Source organism: Aedes aegypti, chromosome 1, assembly GCF_002204515.2.
Source record: "Aedes aegypti strain LVP_AGWG chromosome 1, AaegL5.0 Primary Assembly, whole genome shotgun sequence".
NCBI lineage: Eukaryota > Metazoa > Arthropoda > Insecta > Diptera > Culicidae > Aedes > Aedes aegypti.
In genome coordinates, this window is record NC_035107.1 from 56730322 (window position 1) to 56752788 (window position 22467).

The following is a 22467-nucleotide window of genomic DNA, read 5'->3' on the forward strand; positions in this document are numbered from 1 at the left end:
TCCCCCAAGAACTCCTCCGGGTATTTTATCCATTAATTCCTCAGGGGAATTCCAATAGCAATAGCTCCTGGGATTTCGTTCAGAACTCCGCCTGGAATTCCTTCGGAGCTAGAATTTCGCTTCTTCCAAGCATCACCAACATGTTGATCACGTTTGAAATTGATCAGATAAAAAAACTCCTGTGCATGCGTGGGCGGTTTGGTTTTTGTTTACTGGTCCAATTAATTTTGACGTATTTGGAATAAATTGGGACCAAAAAATGGACCACCGTTTAAGTTGCCCTTAAGTTACCATGATAATTGAAAAGTTTAAAGTGGAAGACATTGGAAGACATTTTTCCGTGCAATTGGAAGACATTGGAAAAAAATCACCTGGCATCCCTGAACGTGTGGGACGAAAGCATGAATTGCAGGAGATTGATTTTTGTGTAGGTGCATATTTGTCTAAATATTTGCCAATTTATGGTGCTGTTGCTGCTGTTAAGGTTGCTGGAAGAATATCATGTTTGCGGTCTAAGTGTAACCAGATCGTGTCTACAAGTATTTACTTTCCGTGAGCGGTATTTCGGTTGGAGAAGTCATAGCAGCGGCAAATCGTGATTATGCCTCCAGGATACCATTAATAGCGATTGATTCCTTAAATAATTACTCTTTCCAAGATGATCGCTCATTGCCTGATAGGTACGACCGTAACTAAACTTTGGAATCAAAGAATAATTATACAGGACCGATTTGCATAACCCTGTAAGAAAAACCGATGGATTATGTAAACTGTCACAGACCACGAACTTTGTTCTTGTTCCCGCGATACATGATTCGAAATTTTGTATCCATGAACTAGGTGCCTACCTATTGATGAACTGAGCATCACAAAAACCGGATCAGCTCATATATGTATGATTTTAGTTCTTGGCACCGTCCCGATACCGAGGCGTTACGTATGTGCAGCGGAATAAAAATCACAAGCTCGTGATTTTTATTCATGGTGTATATTCGTAAACGAGAATCTGACTGGTTCCAGATAACATGACTGGATGTTGACGATTTTCAGAACGAATTATTTTGCGTGCAGAATGATGGCCCACATCAACGAAAATTCAATTTTTGCCAATGAACAGTTCGGATTCCGCCATGAACATTCGACCACTCATCAACTCTTACGTGTAACAAATTTGATCCGTTCCAACAAATCTGAAGGCTATCCAGCTTTTTACGCTAGGCATGCTATAAAATCTTTGACAGAAGCTGACTATCACCACTGAACTGAAACTCGAAAATAAATCCTTAGTAACCCATCACTCACTGAAATAATTTTCGTTGCTTTTCTGTCACTCAAACTAAAATCTAATTCCGATTTGCATAGATAATGCAATAATCACCTTTTATTTTTTTCTAGGTTTCATTTAGATTAACCGAACTACATTCGCGTCAATTCGAAGACTCCGAACGGAGTTCTAACGGCCGTCTTCGAAATATCCGCCTCAACCGGAATCTGATGGTGAGCCATCTCCAGATCAAGTGTGGTGAAAACTGATTTTCCCTGGAATGCATTCAACAGATCGTGAATATGCGGGACAGGGTAACGATCTGACACAGTCACCTGGTTCAGGTATCGATAATCTCCTACGAATCTCCTTTGACCGTTCTTCTTTTGCATACAGTGTGGACTCACCCAACTCCTGCCGGAAGGGCGACATATTCCTAACTCACTCATAACCTGGAACTCTTTCTTGGCAATTTCCAGCTTGTCCGACAGAATTTGCTGGCTGTTGGCGGCCCTCTTGTTTGAATGTGATGCGTAATGTCATGGTTGATCGTCATTTTGATACTAGTTCCAAATCGGTCGTCACTATTCTCTTGTCATACACTTTGATACGCGAACCATTTGCTGCATGTAGATCGCATTTCAAAATGGTACGACTGAAGTAGATAAAAGATCATTATCATAAAATTAGCAAAACGATTATTGCCGCGCTTTCCAAACTCGTTTTTTTTTGCAGCGCACCAGATTGTTGTGAGCTTGCTTGAAGATGAATGAAAAAGCGATCCTACGAACGGAAGGTGCGCCGCGAAAACCGAGTTTGGGAAGCTATGGATTATTGTATTTGCAACTGTTAATTAAGATAGTTAATCTAAGGGTTGGTTATAGTATATAACTTTTTAGATAAGATGGAGTAAAACACGAACGCGAAGTAATGACCTTCCATCCCATCTTCAAGAGCTTCCCACAAGCACAACACTTCATTCTGGCACTTAAGAATGTCCTTGTTGTAACTTGTAAACACAAGAAATCTGCCTCGACCGAGTTGGCAGAACGCACCCATACCCCTTTCTGAACCAAAGGAAAGGGCCAATAACGAATAAGATTATTTCCGCAAATTCAAACAAAATTTTCGTTTGATTGACATAAAGAAAAACAATGAAATTTAACGGTTCGTCAAGGCATGCTGAGGATATATTTTCAAGTTTCAGTTCAGTGGTGATAGTCAGTGTCTGTCAAATATTTTATAGCATATTGTTTTATGGCGAGCGCAAAAAGCTGGATTCTACACGCAGCGATCTGGACTATCGAAATTCATACATTTTGCCTTATGAAAGATGGAACGATTATCGCAATACGAACGCTTTATGTATCGTTTTAGCATCACTTCACACCAAGGCGTCAATAGGCGCGGGGTGTACGCACGAGCCTATCGATCGCAAGGTCCTTGGTTCGATTCCAGGTTGCCGCGAAAACTAGTTTTGGTTTCAAATTTCGGTTTCATAAGGCAAATTTATGAATTTCGACCCGATTCCTTGTGGCGAATTTTCATAAGGGGTTCCTGATGTTTATCGATAGTCCATTTGCCTGAGTGTTCTGGTCTTGCTCTTCTAGACATAGAAAAAGCATTCAACAGTGTTTGGCATGAAGGTTTGATCGTAAAATTGAAAAACTTTAATTTTTCAACATACATTGTTAGAATAATTCAAAGTTATCTGTCAAATCGTACACTTCAGGTTAATTATCAGAACTCCAGATCTGAAAGACTTCCTGTAAGAGCTGGTGTTCCCCAAGGCAGCATTTTGGGACCAATGTTATACAATATTTTCACATCTGACTTACCTGAGTTACCTCAGGGATGTCAAAAATCTTTGTTTGCGGATGACACAGGCTTCTCCGCCAAAGGACGAAGTCTGCGTGTCATCTGTAGTGGATTGCAAAAAAGTTTGGATATTTTTTCTTCATACTTGCAAAAATGGAAGATTTCTCCTAATGCTTCCAAAACTCAACTAATAATATTCCCACATAAACCAAAAGCTCTTTATTTGAAACCTTCAAGTAGACATGTTGTCACGCTGAGAGGGGTCCCAATAAATGGTCAGATGAAGTTAAGTGTCTTATTGTTGTAGCAGGCCTTGAACGGGTAAGACATCATTTTTTCCATCTGACATTTTTTCCCTTTTCAGAGAATTTTTTTCAAGAATTTAGAAATACGACTCCTGTGTGTTGCGGAAGAAGAACAAGATTGTCTGAACGGCGAGTTTGAAGAAAACTTCAAGGATCTTGTGTAGCGTTTGTGTTCCTGTGTGGCGCGGAAGAAGATTGGAGTGTATTCCCTGTGTGGTGCGGTAGGAGATTCTTCGTTGGAGAACATAATTTCTGTGTGGTGCGGAAGAAGTAAGGATTTTTTGTGTGGCGCGGAAGGAGTATATTGTCAAGAGGACGTTATTCGCTTTGGATCAGTTTTCAAGCTTGAAGCCACCTTGGTATTGATTGCAGTTTCGTTCACCTAAAGTTTGTTAAGTATTTGTTTTCACTTAATTTCTATATTTTTCTATTCTTTTTAGTATTACATATTATTTCTAATTGTTGAGTTTCTATTATGGAAACTGATGATGGAGAGGGATCAAAAGAAAACGTTCTTTTTAATGATTCCTCTTCATAGAATAAAGGTTTATCCATCAAGTTTTCCTGGACCTTACGTAGTTTACTTACGTAAAAAAGAGTAACCTATCAATGTTCTATTGATCTCTTCTGAGTTATATAAATTATACAGGTCGATTGAAGAAATCAAAAAAATTTCGCTCGACAAATTACGAGTAATTTTTGGATCAAGAGATGATGCTAAAGCGCTCTTCTTGAATCCAAATTATTTTTTGATTCCTATCGCGTTTATGCTCCTTCGGATGCTTGCGAAATAAATGGAATTATTTACGATGAATCTTTGGAATGTGAAGATATCAAAATCCATGGTTCAGGCGTTTTCAAGAACAAATCCATTTCTCCTGTTAAGGTTCTGGATTGTGTTCGTTTATCGAAATCACTTTTTGTTGGAAATGATTCAAAATACCTTCATTCAAATTGTATTAAAATAACGTTCTCCGGTTCAGTTCTTCCGGATTACGTTATGATTGATAATGTAAAATTTCGCGTGAGACTTTATTATCCAAAGCTCATGCATTGTGATAAATGTCTTCTATTCGGACACACTTAAATTTTTTGTTCAAACAAACAAAAGTGTTAGAAATGTGGAGAACCTCATCAGTCATCCGAGTGTAATAAAATCTCGGATCTATGTTTTTATTGTAAACAAAAACACAATTCTTTGAAAGAATGTGTTGTTTCCATTGACCATCAATTCAAATTCAATCAAAAAATTAGGAATAAAAATATATTGTCATACGCTGGAATAACAAAATCCTATGAAAATTTTTCATCTTCCAATTTATATGATATTTTGAATGATGATGTTGGGATTGAATCATCACAAAATTTAAATAATTTTGTTTACAAACCTCCTAGTAAGAGGAAAAGATTTCTAATAAATCTTTAAATAACCATAATTTGTTTTTTGAACCTCAACCATCTACTTCATTTGAAACGAATTTCTCTCCATTTGATCCCTCTAATATTATCCTGGATTTCAAAGAGTTGATTCTAACCATTCAACTAGAAAAAATGATCAAAATTCGAACAATATTGACAGTGACAAAAACAATGAATGTTCTAAACAATCAATTTTGAATATTTTGGAAGAAATTGTTAATTTTTTGGGATTGAGTGATTTTTGGAAAAAAATAATCAAATTGATTTCACAATTATTGGCTTCCCTTTTAGACAAATTGAATTCATTTGTTCCCCTTATTTCTTCTCTATTTTCGTCCTGATGGCTTCGTTCAATTCCAAAAAATTACACATTTTACAATGGAATTGTCGAAGTTTTATTCCAGAAATTGATAGATTAAAAGTTTTATTGACTAATTTCGATATAGATGTATTTTGTTTGAATGAAACGTAGTTAGGTACAGCTAAATTTTTCGTATCCCTAAATATAATATTATTCGAAAAGCTAGAGATACATCATTTGGTGGAGTTTTAATTGGAATTCGTGACAATATTGAATTTAAATATATAAATGTATCTTTTCAAACGCAAGTACAGTATGTTGCTGTTACGATAAGAAAGGAAATACATGAGTTTTCAATTACCGTACACCCCCGCTAATTTGAACGGTACCTCATGCAAACCATCGGGGTTCATTTTTAATTTGAACATCTAGTCACCCTAGAATCGTGTATCTGGTTACCTCTTTCACTGTTTTGTTTTGATTCTGCGTTCCGTTCCACAGCGTTCCAGTCCACTTTACTCTGTTCCATGAGCTAAATGACGTTTGAACCATTTTTAATCTGAACGATGTGCAAATTAGCGGGGTACAAATTAAAAAGTGTTCAGATTAAATGTGGTCAAACCAACGGGGGTACCCGGTACATGTTTTTATATCCCTCCATATACAAGTTTTAGTTTATCAGAAATTAAAAATATTTTAAATGAAATTCCACCACCATTTTATATATTAGGTAATTTTAATGCGCATAATTTTGCTTGGATTGCTGTGCCTCCTAATAATCATTCCTGTGTTGATTTATCTTTAAGTTCAAATAATTTATCAATGCAATCATCTTGGAGAACTATTGATCAACCAAATGGTAGTGATCATTCACTAATTTTGATTGTAATGCAAACTTCTGAAGACACTGAAATATTTTATGAAGCTTCTACTCCTGATCTTTGTAAAATGTTAATTGGGTTAAATTTTATGATCTTGTTTCTATTTCATTAATCAATATTGTCAATTCAGATATTTCAATTGATATTTACAATATTTTTTCAAAATTATTAATTGATTGTTTACAAAATTCTCAATATAATAAATCAACTTCAAAAACTTTTAAAAAAATCGACCGTCGTTCTTGTGGGATAATGAGTGTTCCATTTCTTTAAGAAACAAATCGGAAGCCTTTAAATTATTTTGCAGATCAGGCTCCAGAAATGATTACCTTGATTATTGCAAAGCTAAAGCACAGTTTACCAGACGTACTAAATTTAAAAAGAGAAATTATTGGAAAAATTTTGTTGAAAATTTGAACAGAGAGACTTCATTGTCAACTTTATGGTCCGTAGCACGTTATTTGAGAAATTACAACTCTCCTCCTTCTATTTTAGAATATTCAAAAAAATAGAGGGATGATTTTTCTTCGAAAATTTATCCTGATTTTGTTCCTCCGTCCATTAATTACAAAACTGATTCAATCAATTACTATCCTGAACTTTGTAATCCATTTCCGTTAGCTGAATTTGACATGGCTTTATCAATAACAAAAAATACTGCTCCAGGTATTGACAACATTAAATTTATTGTTCTCAATAATCTACCTTATGAAGGAAAACTTCATTTACTTTCGATATATAATGCTTTATTTTGTCAAAATATTATGAATGGTGTTTCATCAAAGTTATCAATATTGTCAAACCTGGTAGAGATCCTGCATGCGCTGATAGTAGAAGACCCATTAGTTTATTGTCATGTTTGCGGAAATTGTTAGAACGTATGATTTTGAATCGCCTTGACTTATGGGCTGAGGACAATAACATATGTTCATCTTCTCAATTTGGATTTAGAAGAGGTCGAGGTACTCGTGATTGTATTGCCCTTTTAGCTTCACAAATTCCGCTTTCATTCAATAAAAAGCAGGATGTTGTGTCTACATTCCTGGATGTTTCTGGAGCTTATGATTCTGTTTTAATTGGTTCATTATACAATAAAATGCATAATTTGAAAATTTCAAATTTAATTTCCAATTTTGTACGCAATTTATTTTCTTTCAAAATCATGAATTTTTATCATAATGGAAAATCCAAAAAAAAAAATCGTTATAGTTATTTTGGTCTTCCACAGGGATCTTGTTTAAGCCCTTTCTTGTATAATTTATTCACAAGTGACATTGCTTCGATTATTCCTAATGGATGTTATTCATAACAATTTGCTGATGATAACGTAATATTTATCACTGGTAAAAATAGAGAAATTATAAGATATTTTATGCAATGTGCCCTGAACAATATTGGCTTATGGGCCCATGAAAATGGTTTTTCTTTTTCAGTTCAAAAAACAAAATATATAATAATTTCGAGAAAATATTTGACTTCTATGATTAATTTATATTTAAATGGAATTTAAATTGAACAAGTTTATGAATATAAATATGAAAAAGAGCATTACATCCAGGTAAAATCGTTCATTATTATTATTTACTCACCTATTACCATTTGAAACTAAATACGTGCCAGGGTCGAAAATTTAATTTTCGATTCGGGAAGTGTAAAAACATTTCATATATCCATTTGATATCTGGGTGTTTTTATGCGGGGCTTACTGTATATGAAAATGACCTCAGAATGTGTGTGTATTTACTGCCATTCTTGAAATGGGTCGTTGGAATTTCAGTAGAGCTATCACCTTTCATCCCCCGGGCTAAAATTGTCTGCAGATATAAAGATATCGAAGGGTATCAAAAATACATGCATACAATTTTCTTCCATAAAAGCACTGCCGGTCAGTGGGAGATGGATTGTACACACACACACACACACACACACACAAGTTTATGAATATAAATATCTTGGTATATGGTTTGATTCTAAATGGAACTGGAATGCTCATATTGAATTTTTTCAAAAAGTTTGTTCAAAACGAATAAACTTTCTTCGTATAATTACAGGTACATGATGGGGCGCTAATCCTTCTGATTTAATTACACTTTACAAAGCTACTATTCTTTCAGTAATGGAATATTATTGTTTCACATTTGGGATCGCTGTATGTACATATTTTGTCAAACTTGAAAAAATACAGTTTCGTTGCTTGAGAATTTGTTTGAAACTTATGAATTCAACACATACTCAATCAATAGAAGTTCTTGCTGGCATATTACCACTGAAAATTCGTTTTCAAGAATTAAATTGCAAATTTGTGATGAATTGTCTTTCAAACAATCATCCTCTTATTGATATTTTGAAATCTTTATTTGATATTAACCCTACGAGCAAAATGTTAGATTCCTTTGTTCATTTTTGTACAGAAAATTTTGAACCAATCCTTTCGAATGCTTTTCACAATTTAACAACTTCCATTCATTCATACAAACCATTAATTGACCTGTCTCTATTCTATGAAATGAAACAAATTCCAAAATTTCAACAATCCCATATTGCTAATATTTTGTTCGAGTGTAAATTCAATGGAATTACTCCCGCACAATTTTATTATACTGATGGTTCATTGATTGAAGGAATCGCAGGTTTTGGTGTCTACACTTTATTTTCTGGTCATTTTTTTTTAAATTGAAATCTCCTTGTTCTGTTTTCTCAGCAGAATTAATTGCTCTTTATTTTGCGTGCAATTTAATTAAAGATTGTACACCAAATATTTAAATTGTTTGTTCTGATAGTTGAGTTGTCTCAAGGCTTTGAATACAATTAATTTCAATTTCAAAACTCATTATATTACATTTATGAAAAAAATATTACTTGAACTTAGTTTTCAAGAATTCATCATCAAATTTGTTTGGATTCCTGCCCATTGTAAAATTTATGGTAACGAACAGGCAGTTACGTTAGCTAAATTTGGTGTCCATCGCGGAATAACTTACAGCCGTATCATACTACCTTCTGAATTTTATCCAAAATTGAAAGTTAAATCTCTTTTGGAATGGCAAACGTGTTGGAATTCAAGTGACAAAGGACGTTGGTGTCATTCTATTTGTCCTAAAGTTAATCGTTTTCCATGGTTTAAAAATCTGCTAACAAGTGGAAATTTGATTTGCTCTTTTTCGAGATTGATGTCAAATCATTATAATTGTAACAGCCATTTATATCGCATTAACATAATAGATTCCAATTTATGTGATTGTGGGGAATTTTATGAAGACATCGACATCGATTTTTTTACTCTCTCCCTCACTGGCTTCCGATGACCCTCTTATTTTAACGCTGATGGTTATGTTTCAAGATTTTGGCTCTGTTATGGTTTGTAACCGTATGAGCCTTAAGTTTTAAGTTTGATTTGTAACGTTTATTGAAAAGATAAAGAGGTTTTGTGCCTCTTTGAAAAAGATTTTAGTAAAAATAAATAATAATAATAATAAGTTAAGTATCTAGGGCTCATGCTAGATAAGAATTTTAATTCAAAAATCACATTGAGGGCATTCAAGCCAAATGTAACAAATATGTAAAATGTCTCTATCCACTTATCAATAGAAAATCAAAACTTTGTCTTAAGAACAAGCTCTTGATATTCAAACAAATTTTCAGGCCAGCCATGTTGTATGCTGTACCAATATGGACTAGTTGTTGTATTACCAGGAAGAAAGCTCTGCAGATAATTCAAAATAAACTTTTGAAAATGATTCTGAGGCTTCCTCCCTGGTATAGTACCAATGAGTTACATAAAATATCCAAAGTTGAAACATTGGAACTAAAGGGTCTTGTCCCGGGAATCCCGGGACAAAAATCTCGGGAAATCCCGGGATCTGAAAAATCCCGAATCCCGGGATATTTTCGAAAATCCCGGGATTTCCCGAAATTGTATGTTGAGCTATAAAATATTACAGTGTAATATCTAAGTTAAAGCACAAAACAAACGGCATGTTGTTCTGGGTCCTGTAAGTGCATGGATGCCTTTTTGTTATTGCCTTTAGTTCGATAAATAAGACTATTCTTAAAGATATACGGGCTGTTGCCTATATTTTTCTTCTTCTTGTACAATATTTACGTAATCTATAGAAAATTGAATGGTGTATTTTTTTTTTTTTTAGGCACTCTGTGCTCGTGGCCACTACTGTGCCGGAATCATTTGATCTGTAGCTTCTTTACTGATACAGATCTATTTTTCACTTATCTATATTTACATCTGCTTTTCACTCTCTCCTACTCTTTTACTCTCACACGGAGCAGGTAAGAGAGAGCTCTGCTGTTTGTTAGTGAGGCTAGCTGCCTGCGAAGAGGGTCAGTTTGTCTCAGTCACCATCTGATACTGACGGAGGATGGATGTGCTCCCCTAAGCACGATCCTCCGTGAGGCGTCTTCTGGTGGCTGGACGGGTTTTTTTTGTGGAGGGGCTGGGAATTGAACCCATGACCTTCCGCATATGAAGCGGAAGCGTAACCTCAAGGCTACAGACCCCCCTTATTGAATGGTGTTTGTATGTCATGAAATGGCTTACGAACGGATCAACGGATTTGGAAGTTTTTTCTTCGTTTTGTTCATCGTGGGTTCCAACGTGTTTGTGTGCATAAAAATACTTATATATTCACCGGGAAAGTCGTAAAAAAGAGAGGGAACGGAACTGTAATTTTGTATGGAACGATCCATAACGTTTAAACAGTCTACTTGATGGCAAGACGAAGTTTGCCGGGACCACTAGTTTCCAATACAAATTGATAACTTGAAATACAATTTAAGAAACATTTTTTTGTTTTTGTTCTTTGAGTGTACTTTTCTATGTCAATTGACAGATAGCTTAATTAATTTTGAAATATAAGGGTAATTTTTGAGTAAATTCATATTAATCGCAAGTTAAAATGATAGGCCTGAAGAAATGCTAACTTTTGAATATTGTGCCAATAATCTTCACCAGGTTTCTCTTCGTATAAAGTTTGTCTCAATTGTCAATCAAACGTTTTTTGTAGTTAAATTTTTAATTATATTTAAATTTTACTATGTCATCTTACCATATTATCTTCTAGCAGCCATTTGAACTTGCTCCAGTGTGCCTTACACTTATCCTGGACTGACATGTCTGCGGCTATCATGCCAACTCTTCAAAAGGCTTGACAATTTTATATGAGAGAACAAATGTAAATAAGTTTCATGAATGACAATAAAGATCGATTTTGACAGCTTTTTTCGGTAAAATATGAGAGTTTTTGGTATCACCTAATCTATACGCATCACAATTGAAATTTATTAAAAATTTACTATAATCAATAACCAAATGCAGCTGAATAAAAATGCAGCCGAATGATAAGTGAAATGTGATAGCATTGTTTTTGGTTGTTTTATTTTTTTGGTAAATATTATTCAACTGTGCCACAAAACCAGGTTCGGTTATTATGAAACTCCTCTATGAAACTAAAATTAGCTTTATGATCCGCTCCAACCGTTCTTAGACATTTTATATGAATTTGATTTTATCCCGGGATCTCGGGATTTCCCGGGATTTTGAAAAATAAAATCCCGGATTCCGGGATTTTTTTGAGTCCGGGAAACAAGACCCTCTAATTGGAACAAATGTCAAATAAAATCATTAATAATTTCAGGCAAAAATCGTTGCAATCTTCTATTGCCACGATTAATGCGTTACAGTGCCTTCCCGATTTTAGCAACACCCGTTTTTGGCAACATTTTCTTCCAGATTTTGGCAACACATTGAAAAATATTTTCAATTGCTTATCAAGTACTGAAACCCAGTATTTTGAGTTAAAAAAAAAGTGAAAATTAGTTAAAATGAAAATATGGTCACCACCATTGTGAGCTTGGTAACGTAATGTGGAACATACTTATGAGTAGAACTCGCAAGACAGTTATTGTTTAACGTGAAGGCTTATAAAGCAGGCAAGCTGTATAAATTATTGCTACTGTCATGTATTGTTATGTTATTGTTATGTATTCTACCGTTTTTGCAATTATTCCGGATCCCTTGCATCAGTTTTCAAACCATTTTGTGACATTACAAACACTACTCCGTTTTTATTTATACAGATGTGTCAACATCGACTTTACAAGCAAGAGTAGACTATTCTTGTTGTTTATGGTCGGATATTTCTGAATTCTATGCAAAATTTGTGATTCATGAAAATGTCATCGTATGAGACGACATTCATTCCACAGTTTTTTGTGTTTTTCGATATTCATTCTACCGTTCGTGCTGTGTGCAAGAGGTGACGCATGAGTGTAAAGAAGTCATTTGACAACTGACCATGGAAGCAAAACAGACGTCGCGAAAAATATCGAATGTTAACGGCACTTTTCACCATAGATATTTGTAAACATTTTTTCAAATAAAAAAAATCATTAATTTTTTTTTAACTGTTATCAAAAATAAACTTTAAATTTCACACATTATTCTGCGACTCGATTATCCGGAATTTGGTTGTTGATATTCATGTTTTTCAGTTTTTATGCATAAATTTGAGATAATTTGGTATTGCAATATACAATATGAATGGTTTTGCAGTTTTGGACGTAGGTAAGAAAAAAGGGGCTTAAAAAGGTTATTTTTTGTGTATGCCGGTCAAAACAATTTTTTTCTTCTCAAGCCCCCCAACGTTCCTAGAAATGATTTCTGGCTACGCTAGTGCATCATTTAAACAAAACAACGATAAATGATAATATTTAAGTTCTTTTATCGTTGATTTTCATTTTTCTTTTAGTGATTAGATTATCCGGAGGATTCGATTATCCGGAGTGAAAAAAAATCGGTACTCCGGATAATCGAGTCCGACCTGTATTACACTGGGCCCACAGTTATGAATCATTTAAGCCTCAGCTTGAATTTGATTAATTATAGAAAGCAAAATAAACAATATTTTTTGATTAAATCAATGCCAAACGGTTAAGTGAGGTATATACCTGCAGTTCATGCACAATGTTGTAATTAAATTTATTGAAAACATTTGAAATTTTCACTTATTTGAACGTTGTCTTAAACCACAATTTATGAATCGGCAAAAAAGTTGACCACAAATATGAATCAATGTGAACACGATTTATGAATCAGTTATTTCCTTTCACTTATTTTGCAATTAAATGCTATATAGTTCATATGTTTATTAGAACACCGCCTCGGACAACGTTTCTTATATCCGGAAGTGAACAGGAACCAAATATTTCAAGAATCTGCATGACATTGCATGATTTTTGATGTTGCTACTGAGCGGGCTGAACTACTGAACATTGAATTTGTGGATTTATATACTTCTGGAGCATGTTTATTTGGAGGATGATGGCAGGTAGTGAAATTAGACAATCATTAGATCTAGATTGCAGAACTCGTAAATGTTTGAACTTTCGACTGCCTTTACTGCAGTGATAAAAATTCACACGTTCGACTTGTGAATTTTGAGAACGACCATATCGACTTTCTGTGATTTTCTTGCAAACTTCGTGTGTGTTACATATTAAAATCCTTTGTTTTGGTTCATGGATTGATTCATGAACCGATTACAGGGATTCCAAAATTTTTCCACATAAATTCCCGAAGCTTTCCCTTCAGATTTGTATGCGTCAACCTATGGACGCAAAGATTATCACCCAACCCGGATTCAGTGTGTTTTGCTTATGGTTAGCTTGTGCCATGATCATCATGTTCAAGTTGGTCAATTAATCGATTTTGCGCAATGGGTTTGTTATGTTGGAATCGATGAGCTTTGCTATCGATTTCCATGAGCAAAACTTCTAAATTGTTTGTGATCAACCCATAGCGAACAAAACTACGGTTGGACCTCGTGTCGTACAAGAGTCATCATCATTCTTCCAAAGAGAAGAAGCAAATTTTGAAGCTAAATGTATTATATGAAAATTTGTGAATTCGATTTTCCTCTTATTAGTAAAGTTGTCCGATGTTTTTTTATTATTTAAAAGTGTGAATATCTTTCACTTCTCCATGTGTCTGATAAAAGAGCCAACAGTTTAGCCTGGTGAAACAACCAAACAACAAAAGTGATCATAAAATGACAAACAATTGGTATTGATATCAATCAGATAGGATGCAAACCAGTTCTTTTCTTTTCCACTCGTTGCTTTTGGTCCTTCTGCAGAAGCAATACCCCATTTTTATAGCGAAATTATGGAGAACCTCTCAGGAGTAAATAAAAAATTTGCGTCCATACTGTTTTTTTTTGTTCCTCACAAATTTAGGATTTTTTATTTATCCAAAAAATTTTCAACATAATAATCTTTATTGCCTTACATAAAAAACGTCCACAATTTTTATAGTCATATAAGACTATAAACCCCCAAAATAACTTTTTCCATAAGAATTTGTTTTTTTTTTCAAAAATGAATTTTCATCATTTGTATGCTCACCCAGACAACCAGAATGTACGTATAACCAAATCACCTTTTGCGTTATGCGATGCTTATATGAGCGAAGTTTCACGTATAAGATGTTGCGAAAAGGCCTTATACGTACAAAAGTGGAGGCGATATACGTGCATATTTTATATGATGGAACATAACATACAATGCGAGTGTGTAGATTTTCTTGCAAATTAGTCTGAACTCTTATGCGACTTAATTCATGATAACAAAATTGATTTGACAGCTGCTACGGATTGATCCGACTTACTTTATACAAGTATACGGGACGAAATGGAATGTACATATGAACTCATAAAAAAGCGTTTAATGCGGGGAAACTCATCGATCAAACGATTTCATCCACCAAGTAGTGCGGGAGTGATGCAGTTTGTACAAATAAGTGACTTTGTTCGTATACTGCTATGCGACTTCTGGTTGTCTGGGCAGATTCCTTTTCCACAAAAGAATTCCGTAGTTTATGAACGGTCCCAAACCACTTTTGCTCTCCCGTAACAAAATTATACATTGGGAATTACTTGAAACTAAGAATCTTTTAAAAAAATACTAAGCACTAGTAGTTTGAACGCTGATTCATAATCTGTGACTGGTGTGTATGTTTCCCACAATTTATTAATCAAGTATTTTACTCAAAAATCTTGGCCAAATCCGTATGAATAACCATATATCTCTCATAGCTGTTTTTTTTTTTGAATCTGTAAATGTTGTCTGGGGCTTAATCTCTCACAAAAAATTTTTGAAACAAACTTTAAAACGTCGTTTCAAGCTAAGCGTCAATAGCCACACGGCTTACAAAGTTGGCAAAAAATACAGCCCAAACAGCTACAAAAATAATTTAGTAATATTGTGGTTCATACCGCGATCAAGAGCTTTTTAACTGAGATAAAAAGGCTTGAAATGGCTGAACACTATGTGTTGCTTATCAGTAAAAATGATTCTGTGATGTTTTGTGAAAAGTTTGATAATGATTTTGTCTTCTTAAATCAGCTGATTCATAAATTGTGGGTGATTCAACTGCGTGGGGTTACTGTACAATTTTTCCACTGATTTCGCAAAATCTAAGCTACAATCCCGCAAAAATAAAATCAAAAATTGTATCCCTATTGTATCGAACGTATTTTTATCAGAAGCATAAATTGGTGAATTTCTTGAAAAAAAAATCATGTGTGCCATTCACATGCAGTTTCTTCAAAAAATCGTTATAAAATCTCACGGTATTCTTGTGAGAAAAGAAACTCTAGAAATTTAAAATTTCAGCTGCATAACTTTCAACAATTTTCACCAACATTTGATTCGAAAATTACTCCTCATGTTACTTCAACAATTCCAGCACAAAATACTTCTTTAATATTTTTTTTTTTCAAGAAATTCCTTCCATTTCTCTGATCATGCATTTGCTACTCTCAACAAAGTATTTCCCAAATTTCAGTAAACGACCATAATGTTTGATGCCTTGCTGTACATATTTGATCGATATCTTTCACCTACTCTTTTTCTATTCAGTCCTGACCTTACATTAAAATTGTGATAACATTGATTTTAGCATAGTTATGGGTAAGAACTTCCACTTTATTCAATTTAGAATTTTGTTCACTACATAAGACGTGTGGTAACCAAAATTGCACTCTATATTCAGGAAATCCTACTTGAAAGATATTCGAAATCTGATATTTTCAATATGGTTTTGCTATAAAGTTGCACATTTGCACTCTATAACACTCACAAATGACCACTGAAAGTAATACTACGCTTATACTGTGTACAGCAAGTATACTTTTCAGATGGTACATATAATCATGATGTCTATACTTTTGGGTCAAAATCTGAACTGAAGAAGGCTCCCAGACATTGTTTACATCATTCGTTAAAGTTGCCATGCATTTTCTGATACTTTTAGAGATAAAAACATTGAAAAAACATTGTGGGCTTCGTGGCCGTGTGGTTAGTGTTACCAAGCATTTAGCCGCATCCTGCCAAAAAGTTTGGGTTCGATTCCCGCTTCAGTCCGAAAACTTTTCGTCAGGAACATTTTCCGATTGTGCCACTGGGCGTTGCATGCTAGTCCGTTGTCTAGTGTGGTGCTTCCTTCAAAGGACATGACCGTCCACTGGAAGCATTAACGTGTTGGTGTCTTTTTTAAAAAAAATAAGCATTTAAAAATTCCCGAATTTGGCAACATCCCCAATTTGGCAACATAAAAATCACGCCTTGTTGCCAAAATCGGTAAGGCACTGTATATGTTTAGGTTAAGTTAGGTTAAGTATATTCAAAGCGTTTTTTTTTCTCTTATAAGCAGGTGACATCAAAACCTTTTCACGGGTGTGCACACACTTTATTAGTCATTGAAAAGATCTACTAGTTGCAATTTCATTTGAACCATTTACAAGGCCTACTTTTGTTTTCTATATCATTACTCTAACAGACTCTAACTATTGTGGATGGACATCAGTTCGGATATAACATTAGATTTAGAAAAAGCCCGATGGATATGCGAATGAAAATATCAACAATATGATCACCAACTGCGTTAGCTTTTTAGAAGATTAAAAAAGCTTTGTGATGTCTTTTACAAATTTTGTTTATTGAAAATCCTGACAAAATAATTTATTGCTTAAACCTAAGGTTTCATTCAAGATTGTTACATAAAAATTATATTTAGCATAGGTCTCTTCGCCATAAACTATATTCCAATCGGTCACGAACTCCAATCAATCAATTTCCGATATGTTTAAATAAACGGAGCTCTCAAAAAACAACGCTTTGAGCAGTTACAAACTTCACATGTTACCCCTTAAGACAAAATCTAATTTACTGCTCGTCGATAAAGCCCCAAAAACAGTGGTTTGAATACTAATCTAATGAAAATTCTAATAATATTTTTTATCGAAAAACTTTTCAAATAAAAATATCTCCCTATGCGCAACTTAGCCTAGTTATGGAATCTATTATTCTAGTTCTTCACAATTTAAACATTTACACCAATTTTGACTACGGTGCTTCTTATTCTTCTTCTCCTTCTTTATGACATTACGTCCTCACTGGAATAGAGCCGGCTTCTCAGCTTAGTGTTCTTATGAGCACTTCCACAGTTATTAACTGAGAGCTTTCTTTGCCATAGTTGCCATTTCCGCATTAGTATATCGAGTGGCGCTTTGAGAAGTCTAGGAAATTTCCATTACGAAAAGATCCTGGACCGACCGGGAATCGAACCCAGACACCTTCAGCATGGCTTTGCTTTGTAGCCGCGGACTCCAACCACTCGACTCCTTTGATTAGGGTTGCGAGTTGGTTTGAAAATTCTAAGAAGTGGATTTGGTAATCTTGATATAAATTGGCGGTTTCGATAACATGGCTGTTTGAATTTCATAGAAAAAAAGATTTAATGAGTCATCTGACGACACTGCTCGAGATTCAAGATAATATGAAAATTGAGACTATTGATGTTTCCTATGGCAAATTGTAATAATTGTGATTTAGACGTTCCTCATAAAAACGTTTCGCAGAAGGCTGGATGATTTTCTAAATGGCTTAAGGAAAAATAGAAATGCTTATTGATTACCAGAAAAAGAAGGATTTTATGCATGAGTTTTGAATCTCCTTGAAATCTATTTCAAAAACTTGGATCAATCCCTGGTGGAATTTATAAAAGAAATCTGGGACAGGAACGTAGAGAAACCCCTAGAAATCAGAAGTTCAAATGCAAATGTAATGAAAAATAAAGCTTCACACATATAAGAAAGGGCGAAAAAAGAATAGACACATATGAGAAATGTGTCGAATTCAGACACCTTCAGCATGGTTTTACTCCGTAGCCGCAAACTTTGCCACTTGCGTAAGGAAAGCCCCTAATACCCATTATGTCAAAAGCCTTTATGCGAAACGTCCTTAACAGAAGTCAACTTATTAATAGTAACCAATGGAAATTATGCGTATTCCTCTGAAGTGTTCGTGTACAAGTCAGTTTCAATAATCCATCCAGCCTTTCAACACTTCAACCTTAACATTTAAAGTGAGATAACCTACTGATCTAAGCAAACCTATTGACTAACGCCCTTCCGTTCCAAAAACCTCCCATATGCCTAGATTACGAATTGGTCCCGTAGTTCCCGGTGCCCCAGCTGCTGTAGTACGACGGCAGATGGGACGCCATCGAGGGGTGGTGATGATGATGCCCCGGATGTCCCGGCGGCAGATGATGCGGATGGGGATGGTGCAGGTGGGCCGCCAGGTGGTGATGGTGCGTATGCTGCGGCGAATGATGCTGCGCCGGTACCGATGGGGACGATGAAGACCCGACCGAATCGTAGTACACCGAGGATTGGGCACTAGGGTCGATGGCCATGGTTGCCATGGTCGGATCAGAGCTGAGGACATCCAGCGATGACGCGGCCGTTTGGGGCGATGGAGAGGACTGCTGTTGCGGATGATGGTGATGGAGGAGCGAATCGGTGAGGGATCTCTTGACCACGGCTTGGCTGTCCAGGTACTGCTCGATGTCGACCTGGTCCTGGTCCAAGGGGGATACCAGGTAGTTCTGGCTGGGGATTGAGGTGAGCGTGGAGTAATCCGGTGGGAGAGACGGGATTGGGGAAGAGGACAGAGTGGATTGAAGCGTGGCGGGAGCGAGATGGTAGGATGAGATGGAGTTGGAGTCGTGCAGCTGGTGCATTTGGTTCGGGAAGTTGCGGTAGAAGTCTTTGCTGGATGTCTGTGATGTGAAGGCAGACGAAGCGGAAAGTGTGTTGGCCGCGTAGCTCCACTGTTCGCTAGTGCGGTAATCGGTGGCCGTTCCGCCGTTGATGTAGTCATTGCGGTTGAAGTAGCCTACGGGGCTGTCGTTGCTGGACAACCGGGAATGTGGTGAGAAGGACTTGACGTTGGCCAGTCCGGTGTACGGCGTGGTTGGTGGCGTCAGTGGATGGTCTTCCGTAGAGGAATGGATAGACGTTGCGCTAGGGCTCTGCGGACTACAAGGTGTCTCCATCTCACATGGGCCAATTCCGTAGAATCGGTTTCCGCTTTCCGTTTTCATCGAATAACTCGGATATTGCTCGACGGATGAAGTCGAAGACGAGGGCGTCGGAAGATCGGCCGTCGGCTGAGCAATTCTTATAATGGTTTGCTGATTGGTGAAATCGTAACTGGTGTTCAGCACGGTCGTGGCAGCCGCCTTCGACTGGTTTGACGCCTTCGATTTGTTTGCAGCGGCACCGGCGGCCTTTTTGGCACGGGGTTTCGGAGGTGGTGGTGGAGAACCGTTAGAATCTTCGCAGTCCTCGTCACAGCAGTGCTTTCCGTGCTTGCCAAACTTTTTGGACTTTTTCCGCCGCGGTTGGTACTTGTAGTCCGGGTGCTGGCTTTTGTGCGTCATCCGGAGCTTCTCCGCTTGCTCGATGAAGGGCAGTTTGTCTTCGGCGGCCAGATTCCTGAAACGAGGGGGAATGATACGTTGAGATGTTTGCACAGCTGTTTGGTTCTCTGTTTTCGAAATGTACCGATAAGAGTTTGAACAGTCTTAATGAAGATAAGTTCTCACAGGAAGTGAATTATTACTATTAAGGAAACCTGGATTTGCTAGCGACTTCCGATGCCTTGACCTGAGAACGGTAAGCAATGGACGCAATAAGCAAGGTTTAAGCTAATACGGTTCACCCCTCTTCAATTGTTGATTGATGAACGTGAAGGAATTACCTAGGGAACTCCGAGGACAGAACACGTGAGTAAATAATGGGAGGTATTTCGCTGAGCGAAGGAATCCAAGCTACACTTATTGTGGGATCACAGCTGATAACACATATCCATGGGGAGAATGAGGTGAACCGCACTACCCGTGGATTAAAATTAGTGTGTATGATCTATTATATTTTCACTTTGTCTTTTGGCATTCAAAATACTTATTGACCACCTACCATATATTCGAATCAACCGGTGGTCGATGGAAAATGATGATAGTGTGACGTCTCGTTGCTAGTTATTATAAGTTTGTTGGTTTATTATTTTCTAAGTTTAATGCCTTTGAAAACGCGAGTTAAAGTCTAAGACAAGACGTGTCAGGTAGAAGTACAAAAACGAAACCAATTGCCTGTCAAAAAAGACCACTCCTCATTGGTCGTTTTGGCAAAGGCCTACTTTCACACCGTTGAGTTGAATTGCAACAGGGCACTTTGTTGCTAGCCAGGCCGTGTTGCTAGTTCATTAAATAATGTTTTCACCAAAAGTTTGAACATTTTTCATGAAAACTTTTTGTTTCAAATCTTATAATATTCGATGTTAATTTAACGCATGTGTTCCTACAATGCTAAAATGAATTCAAAATACTTAATTAAGTGCAAATTAATGGAAAATGTGTCAATTTTCTCCAAAAATGACGTCGGTTTTGAAAATAATCCTGATATTTAAAAACGCTAGCGTCTACCATTGCATTAAATATATGAGACATGCAAGAAACTATCAAAATATGAGCCTTTGTATTCTAATTTGTTCACAAGATTTGCCTAAAAAGGGTTCTGGTAGCACTGGCTTTTGCATCGTCAAGGTTATCGACTAAAAAACAACGGGGTAGTCTTAGTTGAGCTGTCACGTCCTGTCCTAGGTTAAAGTACATGTCGGCCATCTTTGGATTTGGATTATATTTCTCCTTAATAGATCGTTAAACGCCTGACATAACCTCGAAACTCCATATAAAAAATGTCAACAGTAGGCCTTTTCATGTGACAGCTGAGCGGTTCCATTTGAATTCGAATGTCGGTTTACTTTTGTATTTTTTAATTTGGATGAAATTTTGCACATGCTTTCTTTATGCCCAAAAATGGCTTTTTGCATCATCGGCTCGCCATTTTGACTCTAGCCTTACTTTTGAGAAGGGCATAAGAAAAAAATCCTTAATAATTTTCAAAAAATTATAACTTAGAAACGGTTTGTCCGATCAGTTTGGTGCCTTCCGCAAAAATTTAGGTTATTGTTGGGACTATCTGGAAAAAATATACACTGTAAAAAAAATGTTGTAAATTTTTATATATCGAAAATAAAGCTTAAAAATCATATTTTTGTTTTTTTTATTTTTTTATATGTTAAAGTAGACAAAAAATGAAGTCTTTTGCACAGTGGGTCAATCATGGACAAAAAAGTTATGATTTTTTGAAAATATGTGAATTTTTGAAAATGGTAATAATAAACTTTTTAAATATTTTTCAACTCGATTTTATGAAAGTACGCAAAATTTACATTAAAAAAGGTATACGGAAAAATCAGGCTAACTTTTACCGTTTTAAAGATACAGCGATTTTAATACAAAATTATGATATGATTTTCAATTTTCGGTCATTATAATATAACTTAGAAACGGTTTGTCCGATCAGTTTGGAGTCTTCCGCAAAGTTTTAGGTTATTGTTGGGACTATGTGGAAAAAAATATACATTGTAAAAAATATGTTGTAATTTTTATATATCGAAAATAAAGCTTAAAAATCAATTTTCTCAAAAATAGTATTTTTGATTTTTTTTTTTTTTATTTTTTTATATGTTAAAGTAGACAAAAAATGAAGTCTTTTGCACGGTGGGTCAAGATGGAGAAATCATGGACAAAAAAGTTATGATTTTTAAAAAAAAGGTGAATTTGTTGAAAATGGTCATAATAAACTTTTCAAATGTTTCGTTAGCAATTAGCAAAATTTTCTCATATACCTCTTTTGTTGGAAATTTTGCGTACTTTCATAAAATCGGGTCGAAAAGCATTCAAAAAGTTTATTTAGACCATATTGAAAAATCGACCTTTTTTTAAAAAATCATAACGTTTTTGTCTATGATTTCTCCATCTTGACCCACTGTGCAAAAGACTTCATTTTTTGTCTACTTAAACATATAAAAAAATCAAAAATACGATTTTTGAGAATATTGATTTTTAAGCTTTATTTTCGATATATAAAAAATTACAACATTTTTTTTACAGTGTATATTTTTTTCCAGATAGTCCCAACAATAACCTAAAACTTTGCGGAAGGCACCAAACTGATCGGACAAACCGTTTCTAAGTTATAATTTTTTGAAAATTAT

General features: G+C 35.6%; 1 protein-coding gene across 1 annotated transcript in view; it reads right to left on the reverse strand.

Moving 5' to 3' along the window:
• Positions 1 to 17783: 17783 nt before the first annotated feature.
• LOC5571986 (transcription factor SOX-8) overlaps positions 17784 to 22467 on the reverse strand; it is a 119190-nt gene continuing 114506 nt past the window's right edge. The window contains exon 3 of the mRNA XM_021855992.1: positions 17784 to 19841. Within this exon, the coding sequence (XP_021711684.1) occupies positions 18500 to 19841 (1342 nt within the window). The 3' untranslated portion in view covers positions 17784 to 18499. The remainder of the gene's footprint in view (positions 19842 to 22467) is intronic.